General features: G+C 40.6%; 2 protein-coding genes across 5 annotated transcripts; both read right to left on the bottom strand.

Moving 5' to 3' along the window:
• Positions 1–216: 216 nt before the first annotated feature.
• On the bottom strand, positions 217–3863 carry LOC124284989. 2 transcript variants are annotated; one of them, XM_046721126.1, is made up of 2 exons: positions 523–3863; positions 217–282 (listed from the first exon to the last, which is right to left on the bottom strand). In XM_046721126.1, the coding sequence occupies exons 1-2, from the start codon at positions 1967–1969 to the stop codon at positions 221–223; spliced, it is 1509 nt and encodes a 502-aa protein (XP_046577082.1). In that variant the 5' UTR covers positions 1970–3863; the 3' UTR covers positions 217–220. The 2 variants fall into 2 exon arrangements, with proteins under 2 accessions (XP_046577082.1, XP_046577081.1); XM_046721125.1 differs by having other exon boundaries at positions 217–2173; positions 2671–3863.
• Positions 3864–5795: 1932 nt separating this feature from the next.
• LOC124284990 (glycoprotein-N-acetylgalactosamine 3-beta-galactosyltransferase 1-like) lies at positions 5796–20742 on the bottom strand. 3 transcript variants are annotated; one of them, XM_046721127.1, is made up of 7 exons: positions 20604–20742; positions 19016–19072; positions 17650–17733; positions 16616–16672; positions 11809–11886; positions 7676–8334; positions 5796–6093 (listed from the first exon to the last, which is right to left on the bottom strand). In XM_046721127.1, the coding sequence occupies exons 2-7, from the start codon at positions 19056–19058 to the stop codon at positions 5896–5898; spliced, it is 1119 nt and encodes a 372-aa protein (XP_046577083.1). In that variant the 5' UTR covers positions 19059–19072; positions 20604–20742; the 3' UTR covers positions 5796–5895. The 3 variants fall into 3 exon arrangements, with proteins under 3 accessions (XP_046577083.1, XP_046577084.1, XP_046577086.1); XM_046721128.1 differs by having other exon boundaries at positions 20613–20742; XM_046721130.1 differs by lacking the exon at positions 11809–11886.
• Positions 20743–24040: the final 3298 nt, after the last annotated feature.

The raw sequence follows: 24040 nt of genomic DNA, 5'->3' as shown, positions 1-24040 counted from the left end.
CGGGAGTCCCGCCCATTGGTAATGGATACCATTGAAAATAAACCTGAGGAAACGCCTGTCGCTGGGGTGGATTGGCACATGCAAATACGCGTCCTGCAAGTCAAGACTCATCAGGTAGTTGTGAGCGCTGATTCTGGTCCTGAGCAGTCTCAACGCGTTGTCATTTGAAAGTGAGGCAGGGTTCCAGATAACGTTAAGTTGAACCGAGATAGATTTTGGATCATTCTGAACTTGTCGGAGTCCTTTTGGGAACCAGAATACTGGGGAGTAAAAACCTGGTGTCAAAGTCGGCACTATCTCAATGGCTCTCTTGTGTAACAAAATGTTTATATTGTCCAATAAGATGTGATTTTGGTTGGGGGGGTAAACATCCGTTTGAGGTGAGATTGTTAACAGTGGATTGTCTATCAGTGAAAGTCGATAGCCTGACGGAGGATGTTGGTCTCCTAATAACCACCAGTTCTTCCAATATCGACCCAATCTCCCACCTACTGAGGTGTTTGTGACCGGTACGGCTGGGGGTGGGAGTTCCCAGTCGTTGTGTCCAGCACTTCATTGCTTGCCCCTCCCTCCCTCTACCAGAACTCCTGTCCCTGCAGGGCTGGTAATTCCCAGATTGTCTCCCTCTCTCACGACCTCTACCCCGACAGGGCTGGCTGGATTGTGGCTGGAGAGAGGTGCACCCGGGTTGATAATTCCCTACCCTAGGAACTTTAAGCGCTGAATTCTTCGAAACTTGTTCCAGGGCCTTGAGGGCCGTCTCATCACGAGCATAATCAGAAACACGGGAGTGTGTGTTGGAAACTTCACCATTAAAAAGGGAGGAAGCAGACCAAGGCTGACGAAGTAGACGTCGTTTAAATTCAGAGTCCCATTCCAAAAGAGCCAAATATCCCAGGCGTCGTGTTGACGTGATTTCAGCTAGCATTGCCTTCAGAAGATTACTCATATGCTCAGTTTGCCTCTGTTGAAAAGTCATCACAGTGTGGAGATGGTTTATACGATTCAGATTGTTTTCAGATAAGTCACGACTAATCGCCCTCAAGGAGGATGCCAGTGCCGACAAAGGTTTGAGGGAGCATCGAATTTCCGTCTCAATAAAGGCTAAACAAGTGTCCAGCATACAGAGCGTTGCAGGTTTAGATGAGCTAGTCAGTAAGTCCTCATCAAGCGTGTGAGGCAAATCCGCCACTTCAAGAGCATGGATAGGAAAATCATCCTTCCGAAAACGTGGCACCTTAATGGATGGAGTAAGAGATAACGTGGCAAAATCCTCGTCAAGAGTCGTTATCAAATCCTTGATCATAGGATCCGGTGGGATAGAAGTTGGGTCCGACCAAATAATATCCCTCTTTTCAATACCCGGAACTGGGGAAGGAGCCACCTCGGATAGACGATCAGACATCCGCTCCGGGACTTGTCGAAGTCCTAAGTGAGCATTAATTTCTGGAGATGAGTCTTCATCAATCGGTACAAAAGCGCCCTCTGATGAATCCGAATGGTGCTTATAAGACCTGCATCTCTGTTTGGTGGATTTCCTGCTATGGCGCGAACTAGAAGTAGAGGCGCTACCCGTAACTGTTGATGGTGTCAAAAAAGGAGATGCCGAGGGCGCCACACACGCTGGAGCAGTAACGGAAGCTACAAGCGTCAACGGAGTCGGAGACGAGAGAACCAGTGACGCGGCAGGTAAAGGCGGTGCAGACTGTGCAGTAGACAACAGAGGTACAGTGTGCGCGGGAGGAGTTGCCATCAGGAGAGGCGCCCCAGGCGCTGCAAACACTGCATGTCCTGGGAGGGAAGGGAACGCCGGCTGTGGAGTAAATGGAGGGACCACCAAAGGTGCCATCCTCTGTTGAAACATAGACTGTAAAAAGGACTGCATCCAACCTGGGTCCATGTAGGGCGCTGGAAGCTCACACTGGTAGGCAGGAAGGCTAGGCGGCGCCACAGTCGCTGATGCTGTCATCACAGACGACACTAGAGGCGCCGGACAAGTAGATGGTGTCAGAAAAAACAGTGTCGAAGCTGTTGAAGACAAAGACGCCAGGCAGTGTCGACAAACCACTCAAAGATGCTGTAGTAGATAAACCAGACATCACCTTAGTCGGTGGGGTTGATGTCTCCTCCATAGAACCACATACCTCCGTAGCAGCCAGGGAGATAATAGAGTCTTGAGAAGCAGACATCCTGCGTCTGTAAGCTTGTTGCGTAATTCGCTTCCTAGAAACCTGCAAATACTTATTGAAAGCTGTGGGAGAAAGAGCACACTTGGATGTCAGGGAACACTGCCAAGTACAGTTTAAACACCTCGGATGGGGGTCCCTGCTTGACTTGCTGTCGTTGCAGGCAATATAACGCGGCATAAATCTGCAACATAAGCAGAAGCCCAAAACCAATAAAGTGTGTAAGAAAAAAACACAAATAAAGAGACAACCATTATTTCCCGCCTACCAAAAACATGGTTAAGGGAAAACTTAATGCTTGTAACAATATACTGGACAAGTTACAGATACATTTAGTAACGAATATTGTAGTATATAAACAGAACATTGGTAAAGTAGCATAAAAGAGACTACCAAGGAATAAAACCTGCAAAAACAGAGCAGAACACGAGGCCGTGTTCACGTGCACTGAATGCAACATGGCTAAATGGAACAAGCAGACGACACGATATAAACATGAATCAATTAAATAACGTGCAGACCAGGGAAAAACACAATTACTCTTCTCTTTAAATAAATAGTCACAAACCGTTTCTTGAAGAAACTATCCAAAAGGAAAAACGACAAAAGAAAACACAGAAAAAACGTGTAAAGTCGCAAGTTTGATCCCAGCAAAAAATCGCACGGCCTGTCAGGCTGGTGACAAGCAGTAATGTGAAGATACGTGATGTCAGCACTTTCCAGGTCACATGGGCGCAGTACGATGGCAGTATGGCGGCTCGCTTAGTTGGAACAACTTCTCTTTGATGCTCCATCTCACAGCTTCGTCTTGTCAAAGGAAAGCAGTAAATGCATTAAGGAGTAATGCAGGATAAGGTAAAAAAAATTCCCCATATTTCAGGGGACACTCATTTCTGTTGACAAATTGGAATGATCTGAGTTAAATCAACACTCAGAAAATAAATAGTTTAATGTCATTTTTATCTGCACAACAGAATCATAAGGAATAAAAATATGAAAAATACAGCTAAAATCATCATTCAGAATTAATAAATAATAATAATAATAATTGAGCATATACATAATGTGCTCATTTGCAGCGTGCTCAAGGTGCAAGAATTAAAAGTACATAGGAAGGGATGATGACAAAAGTAAACATGATTCATAGAACTGGCAGAAACATTTGTGAGAAGCAAGTGGAAAGCTGCTACCTCTCGCAACTACTTACTGACAAGATACACTGTATAAACCTTCAAAATGAGCACCTTATAAATGTGTTTGTGTAAATCTATTTTATATAACAGTGTTCGGATAGGTTGCTTTGAGTGAAAAACAAATGCTAATGCTTTTAGAAACATGGGATGTTTATTTTTCCGTTATATCTATTTACTTCTGACATTGTACAGTTTGTCTCTTTACTTAAACATAATTTGTTGCTAAATTAAATGAATTCAGCACATTTATAAGGTGCTCATTTTGAAGACAAAACACGTCCATTGATCCAAGACTTTGTTTTCACACAAACAGATGGACAGACAGAGATGGACAATGGATGATTTGCGAGGACATAAGTCCACATGGCCTTTCCAGTGAGATGAGCTAAAATTCATAAACATCACAAAGTGTTGCGATATTCACATTACAAGGTGAGACAAGACAAGGTAAAACGGGGGCTTTGGTTCACAGCATTATTGCATTCTCAGGGGTGGAAATAACTTTAAAATTGCTAGTGTACTCCGGTACAGTGGCACATGTAAAATCACTTGCCCTGATCATTTTTCCACTATAACAGCCGTTTTCTTGTTGATTCTTTAAATAAACAACATAATTAACATTGGAAAGTCAACTGGACACCGGTACAGTGTGATATACAAATTTGCTTGCCCGACAGAAAAAAACGCTGGACTCAGGCGTCGGGCAATGGGTTATTTCCACCCCTGATTCTTGGTTTCACAAACAAAACACTCATAAATAAATAAAATATTACAAAAACACATCCATTGGAAGCTTCAAATTTTCATAGGCCAATTGGCCAATATAAAAATACATGTGATGATAATTGGTACATGATACGAGGAGAGGCAGTTTTGAATGTAAGTACAATGGGTTCTGTTGATGGAAGTTATAATCCCCTTCGATGTCCACAAACCAATAACGCTGTATTGTCTGAATCCTCAGGCTCAGAACATCTCAGCCATACCCTTTATACAAGCCTGCTTAAAGGCACCATATCACACCGCACTTATCTTAAAAGAAATAATGCATTTCTCTCAGTAATACTAACTATCAGCCCTCAAGGAAGCTACCATATAATTTATTCCACATTTTTTTTACGTATTTAGATTGCAATATTATATTAAAAAGTTGGAATGAATTAATGCAAAGTTGCATTAAATCGACTCTCGCGCCCTCTACTGGCTGAACATTATTTCAAGTGAACCCCTTAGAGTTATGTCCCTTGGAGCGCTCTCTACTAATATCCTACCCACAACCTATGATTGAAACCAGTTTGGCAAACACTGGCAACACTGTGTGCGACAATTTTCATTCCATATAAGGCAAGTGTTTTCTGTTTGGAAGCTGTTCGTCTCGAAGTTTCAATTATAGATTTCAGGCAAGTGGTAAGGGATAATAAGTGTTTTATTGCATCAATAGGAAGCTAAAGTGAGCGCATATGCCCCAATATATATAATATAAGCCAAAATATTGTTGAAAATGTGTGACATTGTGCCTTTAACATTTGCTCTTTATATGAAACATAAGGACTATGTCACCATGACTTCTCCTGACCATTGGGTTGCTTGGTTACATATCATCATTCAGACAAATTCTTTCAAAATTAAGAAAACTAACTTGATTATCTTATTCTATCCTATTCACTAATTCAACGTTAAATCAAAGACAACCTCACATGGTATGAATACTAAACATTAGTGTTAGGAATTGGTTAAAATCTCATAAATTGATGATTGGTTCATTACAACCAATCAATCATCGAAGATATTTGGTTAGCGTCATTTATCAAATTTTCCTGGTTATGTTTGTTAATGCATAAAAATATAAAGAAAAAACATGTAGTTCTTTCATAATTTTTATTTTTTTGCAAATTGGACAAAATGCATTTGCAAATTTCACATCTTTAGTGATGACTAGTATGTTAGGAACATAAATTTCCTGAAGTCTTTAAGGAAAATTCAATCATGACTTGGAACGAACTTTTTGCACTTATGAAATGTAACAGGCAAGACAAGGCAAGACCTTGTGAAAAATATTGTTTGAGTTCGATAATGAGAAAACATGATCGACTGTGTCGCTTATTTCAATTAATCAGACCGCCAATAAAGCAATTTATTACCCATAAGGTGAAATATAACCAGTGTCATATATATATCAAATTACTTTTCACAATAATCCAGTAATATCACAGTATGGTAACCAGAAATGGGCTTTACATTTACATTTACAAATTGTACCCATGTGGAGAATCATACCTGGGTCTTTTGTGTGAGTGGCAAACACATTAACCACTAAACTACTCCGCCACCCCTTCAATAGAAGAGTGGGGTAGCCAAGTGGTTAAAGCTTTCGCTTGTCATGCCGAAGACCCAGGTTCGATTCCCCACATGGGTACAATGTGTGAAGCCCATTTCTGGTGTCCCCCGCCGTGATATTGCTGGAATATTGTTAAAGTGGTGTAAAACTACACTCACTCACTCACTCACTCACTCACTCAGTAGAATCGAGGTATGGGGTCCTCCGTGTAATGGCCTTTAGGTATTGTTGTTGCTGGAAAGAAGTCTTTGAACATGTTGTCCGAGGTGCGTCTCCCGTACACCGCCATCCGGTACAGCAGGAACTCAAACTGATACATCTGTTGCGGAGATAAGTAGTGGAAGCTGACGGAGAGTTGGCTGCAGCAGGATGGACCCTGAACACAAACAAAACAGAGGCATTATTACAGTTTGGTTTGGTTTACAGAATAACCTTTCAAAACAGTGGCATTAATACATTTTGTTTTGGTTGACAGGGTAATCTTTCAAAACAATGGCATCAATACATTTTAGTTTGGTTGACAGGGTAATCTTTCAAAGCAAAACAATGCCAAAATGATTCTTTGGTTTGGTTGTTGTTTAACGCCACACTCAGCAATATTCCAGCTATATGACGGCGGTCTGTAAATAATTGAGCCTGGACTAGACAATCCAGTGATCAACAGCATGAGCATCGATCTACACAACTGGGATACAATGATGTGTCAACCAAGTCAGCAAGCCTGACCACCCACTCCCGTTAGTCGCGTCTTACAAGCAAATGTCAAAATAAAATTTGGTATATGTTAGTGACTAGTATAGAGTTACTTCCCTTCCATGATATACCCATGTCAGTGTTGTAAAATGCACAAGGAGAAAGAGAGAGAGGGGGAGGGGAGTCAGTCAGTCAGTCAGTCAGTCAGTCAGTCAGTTTTACGCCGCTTTAAGCAATATTCCAGCAATATCATGGTGGGGGACACCAGAAATGGGCTTCACACATTGAACCCATGTGGGGAATCGAACCCAGGTCTCAAGTGTGATGAGGAAATGCTTTAACAATTGTACCCCGACAGAGGGACAGAGGGGGTGACAAGCGGAGGGGTACTTCTATTTGGAATAATTTCAAAGAGTGAGTTTTATTATGTCTTCAATGTTATACCCTTTCCAAACACCTTCAAAATGCTTCAATAAGTCTGTGAAGATCAGAAGTTAATTCTCAGTTACCTCCCTTATATGCGTGCACATTCTTACACTTCCATCAACAACATCCTAGTCTTAAAGATGGTCAGATGTTATCACCAACATCTTGTTCTCTTCTATTTATGATAAACTTCAGTTCATGCAGTGTTTCAGATTGTATCTGAATTCAAAATTCTAAATTATAATACAGAATACTATTATTTAACCCAATATATCGTGATTTATCGTGATACGTACGGCCATGTGTATCGCAACATATTGTGATACACTTTGAACCTCCAATACCTGACCATATATGTATCCTTTTACAGAATTGCTAAGGCCAGACCAATTTTATTTCTTGTTTTATGGATATTTGTCCTCAGAAAACCTAAAAGCAGGAGGTAAAAAAATAATAATGATAATTAAAAATCACCAGTCAAAGTAATATTCCTTTTACTTACTAAAAGTATTTATCTTTTGGCAATTCATGAAGCGTATATGAGGCAAATAAACAATCTAAAAAAATTCTTGTTTTACATGTTTGGCTAATAAAATCTTTTGAGCGGGTAAAATTAATTTTTATCTTTTTTCTTATTCATGAAAAAATATGACCGACGGATCCATAAAACAAGAAATAAAATTGGTCTGGCCTAAATATAGAAAAACCTTTCACTTCATAACTATAATAATGTTGGCAAAAGAAACATCAACTAGTAATAAAATCAAATTCTATATTTCATCAATGGCCGTTGAGCCCGACGTGCAACACAGGATTCCGAAGTATCAGTCAACACTCACTATATGTATAGGTTCTTTAACCTGGACGGCATGGAGCTTGACTTTGTCAAACCAGTACATCATCTCATCGAACCCAAGGCCATGGAAGCTGTTCCTTCCAAGGATGTCCTTAGTCTGGTAACACTGTATCCCAATATTTTCCATGCACCTTCCGAAGTCAATATCTTCCCCCCAACCATCCGAGACACATAAATTGGATTTTTCTCCGAAGTGTCTCAAAGCGGCGTTATTTATAGCATAGCCCGCTCCCCCACTCATATAGCCACTGTCGATGTATCTCTTGAAGTGATGTCCGACATAAACTTTGTTTGATGGGTCATGGAGTGACAATAAATATCGCAAATTCTCCATGACGAAAAATGTGTCATCGTCTGCTTTGAGAAACCAGTCAAACTGGTCCAAATAATGGCTGAAGGCATATTTGAACATAGCCATAGTTTTGGCAGTCAAATGGTTTCTGCCGTCTTCAACACGTAACACCAAAGATGGAAGATCCTCCAGCATTTCCGATGTGACAAACAGGAGTTTCGTACATCTCCTCCCCCATGTCTGGTTGACGGCAAGAGCTCGCGATTCTTCATTCTCTTTCAAGGTCATTACCAAACACAAAACACGAATTCTTTGTTTAAGTCCTTGAGCGACGCTGTCCTCTGCATGAACTGAAAAATATATAATAAAAACATTGTCAACATATTGTGTATTATTCAACGAGACATTCAGCACAAATCCACCTCTATGACAAATGATTCAATCTGGACCACATAATCCAGTGATTGATATCATGAGCATCAATCCAAGCAACCACAACACCGACGACAACCATAGGTTATTGGGGACCTATATTCTCACCCAATATCCATGGGATAATTCTTGAAAGAAGAGGATAAGACAGATTGTACCTTCAATATTCTAACCCGGAACTTCACGGGTGCCGGAACATAAGTAGAAGCAGACTATGTAGGTGCAAAAATATACTAAATCTGAAGCAGCAACAAAAGTGCCTTGACATCAACAAGCAATCAAAATGCCTCTTGTAAACACTATAGTACTCACGGAAATAGAAATAAAATGGGTTTTGGCATTTATTTGTTCATTACTTCATTAAAATCAGTGTTTAAAATTCCCGCCTGCCCGACCGACCGGAACGGTCTATTTTCTTCTCGGACGGTCAAATTTCAAAAGTAGCCTGTCCAGTGGTCTGGTAGATATTTTTACCCCTAAGAGTAAATATTTCATAGTATCAGATGGGCTCTCTTGTCATCAGTTTGAGGTGTTTAAGGTATTAGGATAATTATGTTAAACTACTTACGATTGGACAGTTCATGCTACGATAACCAATCACAATCATGTACGTTCAGTTTTACCTAAACTCAGTGCATTGCCTGTTTGTGCTATGTAGTTCATTCCGATGCCTACAAACAGTGAATGGAGCTTGCGTGAGTTGGAAATGGCAGTCACAGTTTTTAATTGTTGAAAACCGGACAGGCAAGTTTCTATCCGTACTGGTATTTTTTTAACGTTACCAGTCCGGCTGTCTGGTTTGGAATTTTGGGAGTTTTAAACACTGTTAAAATAGGTAGTTTTAACAAGTATTAAAAAATATTTTTCCCAACTAGGCCTTTTAATTTGGTCCTCTAATCATCATCCAAAAGGTAAATTTGTACTTGTAAAAATAACAAAAATTTGCATATTATCAACAAATTTAGAAACATGTTATAACAATCAATCAACAGAGGGTGGTAACAACTAGCTGCAGCACTGTTGAGAGGGGAAGATGCATTTGCACGTGCAAAGCGATTGTGCATTTGACAATCAAAGCTATGTATGAACTCGTAAAAATAGTTAACTTTCAATAAGAGTACAGGCATGAAAAATGTAATGAGAAAATCCCTAAATCAATCATTCTGCATATCAATTAGGATAAAAAGAAATAAAGGATGAATGGTATATGACGTTTTTCATAAACTATATTATGTATGGCGAACAAAGTCAGCCGCCTAACCTGCTCAACCACTGCGGCTTGTGGAAGGCAAAAGCTGAGCAGGTTAGGCGGCTGACTTTGTGTGTTGGCGATTAGATGCCTGACTCTGTGGGTGTGGGTTCGAATCCTGGTTGGGGCTCAACCCCACAGTACTAGAATCTGTACTTTACTAAGAAAGTGTAATCCCAAATATAACATATGTTACATTTGACCACTTTCTAAATGGCAATGTGTAATCTACCAGCTTTGTCATGGCATCTTTAGTACAAGAAAGCGGGAGGTATGTCTTTATGCAAGATGCTCTGGATGTATAAGTGACATTCATACTGACATGTATATTTACTACAAGCCATAACGACACATACAAATTGGATAAGGACAATCTTTATGATTGACTGATTGAGTTTAGTTTTACGCCGCACTCAGCAATATTCCAGCTATAGTGCGGCGGTCTCTAAATAATCGAGTCTGGACCAGACAATCCAGCTCATGCTGTGATCAACAGCATGAGCATCGATCTACACAATTGGGACACGATGACCCAACATGAGATCTGACTTTCTTTTTTTGCAAGTGATGATCTCCACCACTGACTCAGAATGCGGTGTTTGTTGTTTAAAGCTGTGATCAGCAATATTTAAACTATATAGGCAGTCTGTAAGTAATCAAGTCTGGACCAGACAATCAAGTCATCAACAGCATCCATCTACGGGATGGTAACATGGGATACGATGGGTACACGCGCATTGGGACATTTCAGCAATGGTATATTTTGTCCGTCGTATAGCGGTATTCCAGGTTTATATCAGCCAGCTGTGAATAACCGAGCCAATCCCTTGACTGACATCATGAGCATCGATCCACTCAATCACGATGACATCCTTTAACCAAATCAGCGAGACGCCACCTGATCACTTTTGTCACATCTTACAACAAGCATGGGTTGCTTGAGTGTAGTTCTAACCTGGATCAGCACAGGTTGATTGGGAATGAACAGTGAGCGAGTTTGGTTTTACGCCGCTTTTAGCAATATTCCAGCAACATCATGGCAGGGGACACCAGAAATGGGCTTCACACATTGTACCCATGAGGGGAATCGAACCCGGGTCTTTGGCTTGACGAGCCAACGCTTTACCCACTAGGCTACACCATCGCCCCGAATGAACAGTGAAAGAACAAGGAAAGAGTACCAGTCCACGGACTTGATTTAGAAAAGAACCACCGGACGTGTATTGGTACTAAGAAAGAAGTTTAGAGTTGAAGCCCGAAACAGGTCACAGATCCAAACATATACCTTTTTATTTTACAAGCTGGTCAATGACCATCTCAATGTGGTATCTGCCTCATGGCCATATCTGCTCATTATAGGTGTGTTGTGAACATCCATATTTGAAATGGTTCACTGGTTTAAGGCAATAAGCAGTAATCAAAATTACCAAATGGATCACATATACCAGTTAAGGTATTCAATACATGGAGTGAGTAAGTTTAGCTTCAGCCGCACTCAGCAATATTCCAGCTATATGGCGGCAGTCTGTAAATAATCGAATCTGGACCACACAATCCAGTGACCAACAGCATGAGCATCAATCTACGCAATTGGGATACGATGACATGTGTCAATCAAATCAGCAAGGCTGACCAACCGATCCCATTAGTCGCCTCTTACGACAAGCATGGCTTACTGAAGATCACTCCCAACCCAGATCTTCATGGGTCCTTCTATACATGGCTCCATTGTTTCTTCCTACAGTGTTAGCATAGCAGCATTAGGGAAGAAGCGTACAGCTTGGCGAGTAACAGGAAACATTTAATTAATAGTTAACAGTTATTGATTGAATAAAACATAAAAAAAATTCCTTAGTTTATTTCCATACTTACTGATTGGTTGAAAAATTATATTATTTACATAGCATTCATGTCTCTGCTGTATTTGCATTTTTTTTACAAGGACTGTTATTTCTTAAAGAAAACATTTAACAACTAAGTATAGAATTTTACCAATTGAAAAAATTCTTAATTTTTTATAACAGAGTTAGTAATGGAAATCATTAATCAGAATCAAACAAAAGAATTTTCAAGATGACATCTTCTCACTACCAGCAGTGCAATGTGCATGGTTACCATGGTGACAGTTTCACACAGAATATACCTTGAACTTTGTCCACAGAGCCCCAGGAATATCGGGCGTGACCTGGCGTTGGATGAGCATCCTCTACAACTTGAGTCACTAGGAGATTAAGAATTCCCATAGTTTTGTGAAAAGAAACATATTGCGTATCGCAACCATATAAGAGAAGTCAAACACATTTTTAAAAAAATGTGCGGATTGCGTTTCATGGTAATGTGCTTCATTCCATATCTTGTTATATATAAAAATTGGCATCAATTTTCATGGCTTTTACAGGGGATAGCCTTAAAAATGGGGTGGCCTCATAGACAGCAATATATGGTAGCTATGAGTAAGCGAGTTTAGTTTTACGCCACTTTTAGCAATATTCCATCAATATCACGGCTGGCGACACCAGAAATGGGCTTCACACATTGTACCCATATGGGGAATCGATCCCAGATCTTCGGAGTGATGAGCAGATGCTTTGTCCATAAGGCTACCCCACTGCCCCTGGACAATACAGAGCAATTTACTGTTGACAACAAGGAGAGACAACATCCAGTTGACAACAGGGAGGGGCACCTGTTGACAGTAAGGAGGCACACCCTCTGAAAATACAGAGAAATTCACTGTTGACAACAAGGAGAGACAACACCAAGCTGAAAAGGAGGGGCACCTGTTGACAGTAAGGAAGCACACCCTCTGGACAATACAGAGAAATTTACTGTTGACAACAAGGAGAGGCAACATCCAAATGACAAGGAGGGGCACCTGTTGACAGTAAGGAGGCACACCCTTTGAAGATACAGAGAAATTCACTGTTGACAACAAGGAGAGACAACATCCAACTGACAAGGAGGGGCATCTGTTGACAGTAAGGAGGCACACCCTCTGAAGATACAGAGAAATTCACTGTTGACAACAAGGCGAGGCAACATCCAGCTGAAAAGGAGGGGCACCTGTTGACAGTAAGGAGGCACACCCTCTGGACAATACAGAGAACTTCACTGTTGACAACAAGGAGAGACAACATCCAACTGACAAGGAGGGGCATCTGTTGACAGTAAGGAGCCACACCCACTGGACAATACAGAGAAATTCACTGTTGACAACAAGGCGAGGCAACATCCAACTGACAAGGAGGGGCACCTGTTGACAGTAAGGAGCCACACCCACTGGACAATACAGAGAACTTCACTGTTCACAACAATGAGAGACATCATCCAGCTGAAAAGGAGGGGCACCTGTTGACAGTAAGGAGACACACCCTCTGAAGATACAAAGAAATTCACTGTTGACAACAAGGAGAGACAACATCCAGCTGAAAAGGAGGGGCACCTGTTGACAGTAAGGAGGCACACCCTCTGAAAATACAGAGAAATTCACTGTTAACAACAAGGAGAGACAACATCCAACTGACACGGAGGGGCATCTGTTGACAGTAAGGAGGCACACCCTCTGAAAATAGAGAACTTCACTGTTGACAACAAGGAGAGACAACATCCAACTGACAAGCAGGGGCACCTGTTGACAGTAAGGAGGCACACGCTCTGAAAATACAGAGAACTTCACTGTTGACAACAACGAGAAACAACATCCAACTGACAAGGAGGGGCACCTGTTGACAGTAAGGAAGCACACCCTCTTGACAATACAGAGAACTTCACTGTTGACAACAAGGAGGGACAACATCCAACTGACAAGCAGGGGCACCTGTTGACAGTAAGGAGGCACACCCTCTGAAGATACAGAGCAATTCACTGTTGACAACAACGAGAGACAACACCCAGCTGACAACAGGGAGGGGCACCTGTTGACAGTAAGGAGGCACACCCTCTGAAAATACAGAGCAATTCACTGTTGACAACAACGAGAGACAACACCCAGCTGACAACAGGGAGGGGCACCTGTTGACAGTAAGGAGGCACACCCTCCGGACAATAAAGAGAACTTCACTGTTGACAACAAGGAGAGACAACACACAGCTGACAAGGAGGGGCACCTGTTAACAGTAAGGAGGCACACCCTCTGAAGATACAGAGAAATTCACTGTTGACAACAACGAGAAACAAGGAGAGTCCAACTGACAAGGAGGGGCACCTGTTGACAGTAAGGAGGCACACCCTTTGAAGATACAGAGAAATTCACTGTTGACAACAAGGAGAGACAACATCCAACTGACAAGGAGGGGCACCTGTTGACAGTAAGGAGGCACACCCTTTGAAGATACAGAGAAATTCACTGTTGACAACAAGGAGAGACAACATCCAACTGACAAGGAGGGGCACCTGTTGACAGTAAGGAGGCACACCCTCTGAAGATACAGAGAAATTCACTGTTGACAACAAGGAGAGGCAACATCCAACTGACAAGGAGGGGCACCTGTTGACAGTAAGGAGGCACACCCTTTGAAGATACAGAGAAATTCACTGTTGACAACAAGGAGAGACAACATCCAACTGACAAGGAGGGGCACCTGTTGACAGTAAGGAGGCACAACGAGAGACAACACCCAGCTGACAACAGGGAGAGACAACACACAGCTGACAAGGAGGGGCACCTGTTAACAGTAAGGAGGCACACCCTCTGAAGATACAGAGAAATTCACTGTTGACAACAACGAGAGACAACATCCAACTGACAAGGAGGGGCACCTGTAGACACTAAGGAGGCACACCCTCTGAAGATACAGAGAAATTCACTGTTGACAACAAGGAGAGACAACATCCAACTGACAAGGAGGGGCACCTGTTAACAGTAAGGAGGCACACCCTCTGAAGATACAGAGAAATTCACTGTTGACAACAACGAGAGACAACATCCAACTGACAAGGAGGGGCACCTGTTGACAGTAAGGAGGCACACCCTTTGAAGATACAGAGAAATTCACTGTTGACAACAAGGAGAGACAACATCCAACTGACAAGGAGGGGCACCTGTTGACAGTAAGGAGGCACACCCTTTGAAGATACAGAGAAATTCACTGTTGACATAAAGGAGAGACAACATCCAACTGACAAGGAGGGGCACCTGTTGACAGTAAGGAGGCACACCCTTTGAAGATACAGAGAAATTCACTGTTGACAACAAGGAGAGACAACATCCAACTGACAAGGAGGGGCACCTGTTGACAGTAAGGAGGCACACCCTTTGAAGATACAGAGAAATTCACTGTTGACAACAAGGAGAGACAACATCCAACTGACAAGGAGGGGCACCTGTTGACAGTAAGGAGGCACACCCTTTGAAGATACAGAGAAATTCACTGTTGACAACAAGGAGAGACAACATCCAACTGACAAGGAGGGGCACCTGTTGACAGTAATGAGGCACACCCTTTGAAGATACAGAGAAATTCACTGTTGACAACAAGGAGAGACAACATCCAACTGACAAGGAGGGGCACCTGTTGACAGTAAGGAGGCACACCCTTTGAAGATACAGAGAAATTCACTGTTGACAACAAGGAGAGACAACATCCAACTGACAAGGGAGGGCACCTGTTAACAGTAAGGAGGCACACCCTTTGAAGATACAGAGAACTTCACTGTTGACAACAAGGAGAGACAACATCCAACTGACAAGGAGGGGCACCTGTTGACAGTAAGGAGGCACACCCTTTGAAGATACAGAGAAATTCACTGTTGACAACAAGGAGAGACAACATCCAACTGACAAGGAGGGGCACCTGTTGACAGTAAGGAGGCACACCCTCTGGACAATACAGAGAAATTCACTGTTGACAACAAGGAGAGACAACACACAGCTGACAAGGAGGGGCACCTGTTGACAGTAAGGAGCCACACCCTCTGAAGATACAGAGAAATCCACTGTTGACAACAAGGAGAGACAACACCCAGCTGAAAAGGAGGGGCACCTGTTGACAGTAAGGAGGCACATCCTCTGAAGATACAGAGAACTTCACTGTTGACAACAAGGAGAGACAACACACAGCTGACAAGGAGGGGCACCTGTTGACAGTAAGGAGCCACACCCTCTGAAGATACAGAGAACTTCACTGTTGACAACAAGGAGAGACAACACACAGCTGAAAAGGAGGGGCACCTGTTAACAGTAAGGAGGCACACCCTCTGAAGATACAGAGAACTTCACTGTTGACAACAAGGAGAGACAACACACAGCTGACAAGGAGGGGCACCTGTTGACAGTAATGAGGCACACCCTCTGAAAATACAGAGAAATTCACTGTTGACAAAAAGGAGAGACAACATCCAACTGACAAGGAGGGGCACCTGTTGACAGTAAGGAGGCACACCCTCTGAAAATACAGAGAAATTCACTGTTGACAACAAGGAGAGACAACACACAGCTGACAAGGAGGGGCACCTGTTGACAGTAATGAGGCACACCCTCTGAAAATACAGAGAAATTCACTGTTGACAAAAAGGAGAGACAACATCCAACTGACAAGGAGGGGCACCTGTTGACAGTAAGGAGGCACACCCTCTGAAAATACAGAGAAATTCACTGTTGACAACAAGGAGAGACAACATCCAACTGACAAGGAGGGGCACCTGTTGACAGTAAGGAGGCACACCCTTTGAAGATACAGAGAAATTCACTGTTGACAAAAAGGAGAGACAACATCCAACTGACAAGGAGGGGCACCTGTTGACAGTAAGGAGGCACACCCTTTGAAGATACAGAGAAATTCACTGTTGACAAAAAGGAGAGACAACATCCAACTGACAAGGAGGGGCACCTGTTGACAGTAAGGAGGCACAATACAGAGAAACTCCATGTTGGCAACAAGGAGAAGTACCTGAGTTCGCTTTCATTATCAAACTGGCATGACATTTTGTGATAAAACATCCATGAAATTTACCTTTAACCTTGTGTGCAGAGCCCCAAGAATCACGGGCAGACCCCCGGGTCTTGACATCTGTAAAGATCAAAGAAATTGTCTTAGTTTGTTAAAAGTACTTCCCCTTTTCTAGTCCCTCTAAAAGCCATTTACTTTTCAAGATCGTCATTGAGTGGGAGATCCTTTGTTTGAAAGATTCATTATATAGCAATATTCTTTGCCAAATAGAAAGTGCAAAATGCTTTCCTGTGGTTTTTAACATAGGTAAAAAATATATAACCAGTTTCTTAATAATTGGCATCAATTCGCCTAAAATCTGCATAAATCATTCACGCATAATGATTCTCTTGGAAATTCATTAACAAATTTTCTCTCGCATTATCTACTCTGTATCCATGACTACAACACGGCGGTGACCTTGACATCATTTTGCTGACTTTGGTTTGTAGAAAACAGGATCTACATGTACAATCAGTGTCAATCACTATAAAAAGCATTAGCTCCCTGCACAGATCAGAGGAACAGATAAGCTGCATATCTACGTAAATTACGCAAATATTTATGTGAAAACTCAATTCCTGTTAAGTTTATTGCATACAAGTATGCTTGAATGTTAGAAAATACTCAATAAATTTGACATGCGTACACACAAAAATGTCAAATCATAGATTGTGTCCCGATGGATAGATAAAATAACTGAGGTATACTGAGAGCTTCTATTGGCTCAGCACATGAACTTGGTAACTTGCAGTCTTTTTTATCGTTTCTCTTTTTACAGATCAATATAAAAAACAAATACGTAAACCAACATTTAAATTTTATTATATTTTTGCAATTAATGGCAAAATACCCAATTGAGTTTGCGTAAGGTGGGTACAATTTGTTTGGTTAGTCAAAGGAAAATTAGGATACCCAATTGAGATGAACACAAGCAAGTACGTAACTCAATGACCCAAAAAGTAATCTGTAGCTCTGACAGATCCATGCATCAGAATACAGTCATAGCATATATTTGTCGGAAAAGCAATGCAATGAATTATCTGATAATTACATACCGGTACCTTTCCTTGGCAGCAAGAGGAATATTATCAGGACGACTACCGCCACAAACAAGCATTTCATCCATCCGGTCTTGTACACTGCAAGATAACACACATCAAGTCAGTGAGTGAGTGAATCTGGTTTTATGCCGCTTTCAGCAATATTGCAGCAACATCACACATCAAGTGGGTGAGTGAGTGAGTGAATGTGGTTTTATGCCGCTTTCAGCAATATTCCAGCAACATCACACATCAAGCATAAAGCAATCATCTATTACCATACCCGTCGTAATATATTATTCAATACAAGCCATATTTCAATGCATTTTTCAAACTTATTCAGTGATATGGTAATCATGGCTTTCTTTGTAAAATTGAAAAAAATCACCTAACTTTCTTTTATCAACGGCATTATCAACTACATAAATATGGTAATAACAAATATATTCATACAGGAAAAGCAAATCAAAGATTGACCATATTCACAAAAATATGACTTTTTGAGTCATTTCAGCCATGCTTAAGCATTTAGTGCTGTTACAGAGCCTTAACATACAATTGTTGAAAGTCATTATTTCATTATTGTGAAGATGTCAGATATTTTCCAGTAGGTTCTGAAGATTTCACTGATCACTGGACTGTCTGGTCCAGACTTGATTATTTAGAGACCGCCGTCATATAGCTGGAATATTGCATAAAACTAAACTCACTCACTCACACTGATGGTGTAACTCTTTTCTGACCTACAGGCTGGTCTAGTAGATTCATAAACTGACTGTTTATCATTCCATACCACACTTAACAATATTCCAGTTACATGAGTGATTTAATTGAGTCAAAACCAGACAATCACGAGATTGATAACATGAACATACATCTGGAAAGGATTCAATCATAAGTGTTTGCCAAGTCAGTGAGTCTGACCACTCAACCTCTTAGTTACATCTTGAGCAGATATGGCGATGAGGCAGATACCACATTGAGATGGTCGTTGACCAGCTTGTAAAATAAAAAGGTATATGTTTGGATCTGTGACCTGTTTCGGGCTTCAACTCTAAACTTCTTTCTTAGTACCAATACACGTCCGGTGGTCTTTTCTAAATCCAGTCAGTGGACAGGTACTCTTTCCTTGTTCTTTCACTGTTCATTCGAGGCGGTGGGGGAGCCAAGTGGGTAAAGCGTTGGCTCGTCACACCGAAAACCCGGGTTTGATTCCCCACATGGGTACAGTGTGTGAAGCCCATTTCAGGTGTCCCCCACCGTTATACTGCTGGAATATTGCCTAAAGAGGCGTAAAACCCAACTCACTCACTGACTCAAACGAGCACAAAACTCTCTGACCTACAAACATATTAAGATGGGTGGGCAATGGTCGTCTCACCTTTATTCAACAGTTTTGCTTTGAAGAGTGCCATTGTTTCCATTACCAAAGGCAGAGCTGAAAAGAAGAAAGAATTATTATATTCCACTATAGTTGATATATCTATCAGTTGCACTGTGTTTCTGAGTGAGTGAGTGAGTGAGTGGCTTATTCAAGAGTATAACAGTCACATAACTATGTGCTTGTCTGATGTTTCAGGAAAGCCCACAGCAAACCATGTCATTAAAGTTTACCACTATGGTGCTGACGACTCCCGAAACCTAATCAGGGAAAACAGGTATTCAAGCCTGATGACAGGTTTCTGATGTGAACTAAGGGAGACAAATCTGCACAGTATAATAAATAAATTTGAAATCACACGTTCAATCATCCTCGATAATCTCCAGGGTATACGTTACGATCGCTCTCCACTATACCCTGGATGCATCCACGGCTTGGCCCGATAATTATATTACCTCCCTTTGCTGGCTCCGCATTCTCACAGTAGACAATCAGCTAGGCCGCCGTTACATCCGAGCTTGTCAGTTTCAACAAAGATAGCGGTCACAGCAGCGAAGGTTTGTTTGCAGTGCCACTCAGAGTTTGGGGGAAATCATACAGACAAATTGACAGATCTGAACTCCTACCTCTTTCAGAGTACCTCTGCATCAACTGTGTTGCTAAGTTTAAACGGTTGGGTAATTTAAGAAGCGAAAGTGAGTTTTGATTGGTTCGCTCAACTTCCCAGTGTAGACACCTGATTGGATAAAAAGCCAGCCAAGGGAGGTAATAAAATCATCGGGCCAAGCCGTGGATGCATCCAGGGTATAGTGGAGAGTGATCGTAACGTATACCCTGGAGACTATCGAGGATGATGTTCAATCAGACCAAACCATGTATTCTAATACAGTAAGCCTGCTAGCATACATTTCAACTACAATATTTCTAGGAAGGAATTACCAGGACCAATATGCTCATGTGGATCTGAATCAGACTGTTCCAATACAGATCACTTGATAGGGACCAGAATTCCCAAGGAACATAATATTAGAAGACAATTCATCACTATGCACTACAAACCTGTGTGTTTGACCTTGAAAACTTTAGGATTGCAACAATCCAACACACGAATACACTGATTATTAACTGATCTATTTATGTGTCCAATTGCAATGTGCAAATGAAACTTAAGTATTTACATGATGTATCAACCTATTGTATAACGACCATGGTTAAATTATGTTTCAGATATGCAGAATTTTCAGTTAAACCATATCTAAAATTTAATATAACCTTGGTTATTACCAAGCAAATCCTTAATGCCATGCTAGTGTCAAAATCACATATACTCTCTCTCTCTCTCTCTCTCTCTCTCTCTCTCTCTATCTTCTTTGAGTTTGATGGACTAACTGAGACAGCTAGTCTCATATATATGTCAATTTCGTCGCTCGTTAATTAGTTGCATGTGGCTGGACTCTAGTCTACCAAGGAATGAGGCTTAACGTGCTTTACTCGCTCCACGAACCAACCCACAAACAGTTCACTATCACTTGTGCCCATTGTCTTCGGTACGCCTGATAGGATCAGTGGCAAAATGACAGACACTTACACACGTTACCTTGAGGCCTGTCTTTCAATATTTGACCATCAAGGAGTGCTCTTCAGCTTGCAAACGCCTCATTATGTTGTTCTTCGTCAACGATGCACAACGACACAGGGATGAACGCCCCACCCCTCTTCATCCGCGCTTGCAAGCTCCACTCAGCGTTTATATTTTCGCTCACACTAAGCGCGGTGTGCGAAGCTTTGTTGATATCCTCCTTCGAGCCCTCTCCAACACAATAACGACTTAACCTAACTTCCTCGACCTTCGGTTATTTATTTATCACTATATCAATACAAATTCGAGATATGATACATATGTTCACCAGTGTTGAACTGGACAATAGATCATGATATAGGCGCACAAAACATTCACAAATAAGTAATGAATGAAAATTGGCTGCGCTTTGTACAATGTTGCAAATGTATAGGCTGACGGTAATCTACTCTACCAACATAAAACTGAGAGGTAGAAATACGTCTCAAAACGAGCCCAGGTAAGATGGGAGATTCACAAAATCAAGGGCAACCTAGACTTGATTTATTTGGAAAATTTTTAGTACAAGCAGTGTTGCGCTAAAAAGGAAGTTAATATGTTCAGGGATAGACTTAGTTCATATGAATAAACTCGTATTCCAACCAAGGCCTACATAGTTCATATGAATAAACTCGTATTCCAACCAAGGCCTACATAGACCTTGGTATAGTGCAAAGTCGTCTAGTTATATGCTGGACTAGTATAGACTAACAAGTAGTCTCTGAAATGAACATATTTTACAGAAATGTTTATAATATAAAAAAATGATAAAATGCAATGAAAAGGAGCCTGAGACTTTAGACTTGCAACATATTCTAGACTTGCATGGGCTACCTTAGGTACATTTGTTTCAGGGTCTGTACGACAGACTTGTTCAGGGACTGCCAAGCGGAGCAGAATTTACCCTTGCTCCAAGGCAGTTTGAATGCTGAGCCCATGAATGTATAGTATATTCTAACCTTTAAAGAGGCAAGTCAAGATATGCAGATAGCACAAAGTACGCCAGTATGTTAGAGGAATATTTACATTTTTCAGAAATTATCATTTAAACTTTTAATTATTACCTTATAGACTTATGCAAGTCTATGTTATACGATCTATGGCTGTTCATACGACAAATATACGTTAGACCTAATCGGTCAAACCAAAGTAATGAACTGAAAATCTGCAGTTTCTTTGTTTGTTTTTAAATATGAAATTGCAAGCAGGACCTAATATACTGACGTGCAAAAGAAAGTAGACACCTGGTGTTTTGGGATTATTTGAAAAGTGTTGTGATTTTGACTGGCAACTTCGCAATTGGGCACCATATCTGTGGTGTTTTGGCAACATATTAGATGGGGTAATCTATTCTCCCTGATATCCGGAAAGTCTGTGACTTATATATCACTGTAAAAACTCTTTTCAAAACATTTACGTCGCTTTTTGGAAAGTAATCCAAAAGCACCAGGTGTGTACTTTCTTTTGTACGTCAGCTTAGTTGAATCTAATGTTCATAAATGAAAATGAATTTCTGTGTAAAGCATACAAAATATCGAAAAAAAACATTTAATTTTAAAGACTACAGTAAATCGTACTCATAACAAAAGCATGTAAAACAGCTTCGTTATGATATCCACACTATCAAATTTCCGTATCCTAAATATGTCTACTGTACTAATTTGCTTTAAGATCGATGCTGCCATGCCTGAGGCGATTCTGATTAATTGGCCATTGTTTCCATAATCTACATCCGATTATATCCTATTATGTCCCCCTTCAACTTAGCAAGTTCTTAAATTTCGTAAACATAGATTCTGTCCCTTTAAGCTTCCAGGTAGCTTATTCTACAATCTTCTTGTAGCTGTTATAAAAGAATTTGGACGTGCTTTTCTTTTACTCCTCGTTGTTCTAAGATTAGCTTAAGTTATTATTCATGGAGGGTTTTTTTTGTTTTCTTTTGTTTCGGTTGTTTTAATGAAACTGTATTAGTATTCAATCAATCAATCAATCTTTATTTCAGTACTGAAAAAAGGCCACAGGCCTGTAGTACATTTAGATTTTACATGAGTAGATAGAAATCATTTATAAATTCTCTTCTGTAACAATACCTTTTCTTAATCTCATAGCGAAATAGATGTACATTGACAGATTCTGTAATATTGATGTGGTAGTATCTATTAATAGTGAAATTAATGTTCTTACACTCGGATGCTTATAATAGTATGGCTTTAGGTATTTTGTTCGTAGAGTCGTATAAACAGGACAGATTAGAAGAAAATGTAGTTCATCCTCAACACTACTCATATTACATAACTGGCATATTCTGTTTTCTCTTTGTATACCTGCATACCTGCCAGTTTCAATAAATAATTCATGGGAAGAGCAACGAAAACGAGAGAGAGCTATACGGAACTTCTTTACGCCGATTTTTGCTAAATAGTCTTCAAAACGTATGTCCGATTTCCATTGGTTATAGTATAAACATTTTGTGGATAGAAGTAGTGATTCCGACCAAGACTGGAAATAGATATCTTTCATTCTTTGTGTAAATGATATGATAAAATTGGTATGCAACTGAACATTGTGATCACACCACACATAACCATAACCAGTTTTGTACAACAACTCCCTAATATCACTCACCCAATTCCTTTTCCCATTTTCGTCATACAATTTCATCATATCATAACATTTTTTCGGAAACCTATGGCATGGCATATGCAGTAATCTTACTCAATACTTTATGGCTTTAATGGAAGAGTACATAAACAAGGGGAATCTACCTAATTCTCCGTAAACCATCCTATTACATGTGTTCGGTTTTACACCAAGAAACTTTTTGCATGCATATAAATGAACTCTTTCAATACTGTCATATTGTTGTAATCCCCATATTTCAGAGCCATATAGAAGTATTGGACTTATCTTCATATCGAATATTTTAAAGAATGTGTTAAAGGACATTTCACCCAACGGTCTCATATTTTTACAAACACCGATTAGGATTTTCAAGGCTTGTGCTGACGCTTGTTTTGTGTGTTTGGACCAGGAAAGGCTATTACAAAAATATACACCAAGATACTTATAAACACTGATAGTTTTGAGTTGTTGCCCTTTATAATACGATTTTTCTAATTTAGATAGCTTTCCACCTTTCTTAAAGACGATAATTTTTGTTTTGTCTCTGTTTACACACAATTTATATTGGTCAGAAAATTTGTCTAATTCATCTATTTGTTTCTGTAAACCGCTAACAGTACTAGAGAATAGTACAATATCATCGGCAAAGAGTAGCAGAAATAGTTGTATTGTATCTGGGTGTAGTTGAATCCCATTCGTACATGTGTCACATATTTGTATTGCTAATTCATTAATGAAAAACGTAAAAAGGAAAGGGCTTAAAATACAGCCTTGTCTAACACCTA

Source organism: Haliotis rubra, unplaced genomic scaffold (genome assembly GCF_003918875.1).
Source record: "Haliotis rubra isolate DU_JTF1 unplaced genomic scaffold, ASM391887v1 Scf35, whole genome shotgun sequence".
Classification (NCBI taxonomy): domain Eukaryota; kingdom Metazoa; phylum Mollusca; class Gastropoda; order Lepetellida; family Haliotidae; genus Haliotis; species Haliotis rubra.
This window is presented reverse-complemented; position numbering and strand designations above follow the sequence as displayed.

Bases quoted from the DNA above. Each gene is read 5' to 3' on its own strand.
- LOC124284989 (XM_046721125.1), bottom strand. From the start codon at position 1,969: ATGACAGCATCAGCGACTGTGGCGCCGCCTAGCCTTCCTGCCTACCAG.
- LOC124284990 (XM_046721127.1), bottom strand. From the start codon at position 19,058: ATGGAAACAATGGCACTCTTCAAAGCAAAACTGTTGAATAAAG. The intron at 16,673-17,649 runs GTATGTAATTAT...TGATCTTTACAG, and splicing joins GCTGCCAAGGAAAGGTACCG to ATGTCAAGACCCGGGGGTCT. The intron at 11,887-16,615 runs GTAAATTTCATG...TTAATCTCCTAG, and splicing joins CTCTGCACACAAGGTTAAAG to TGACTCAAGTTGTAGAGGAT.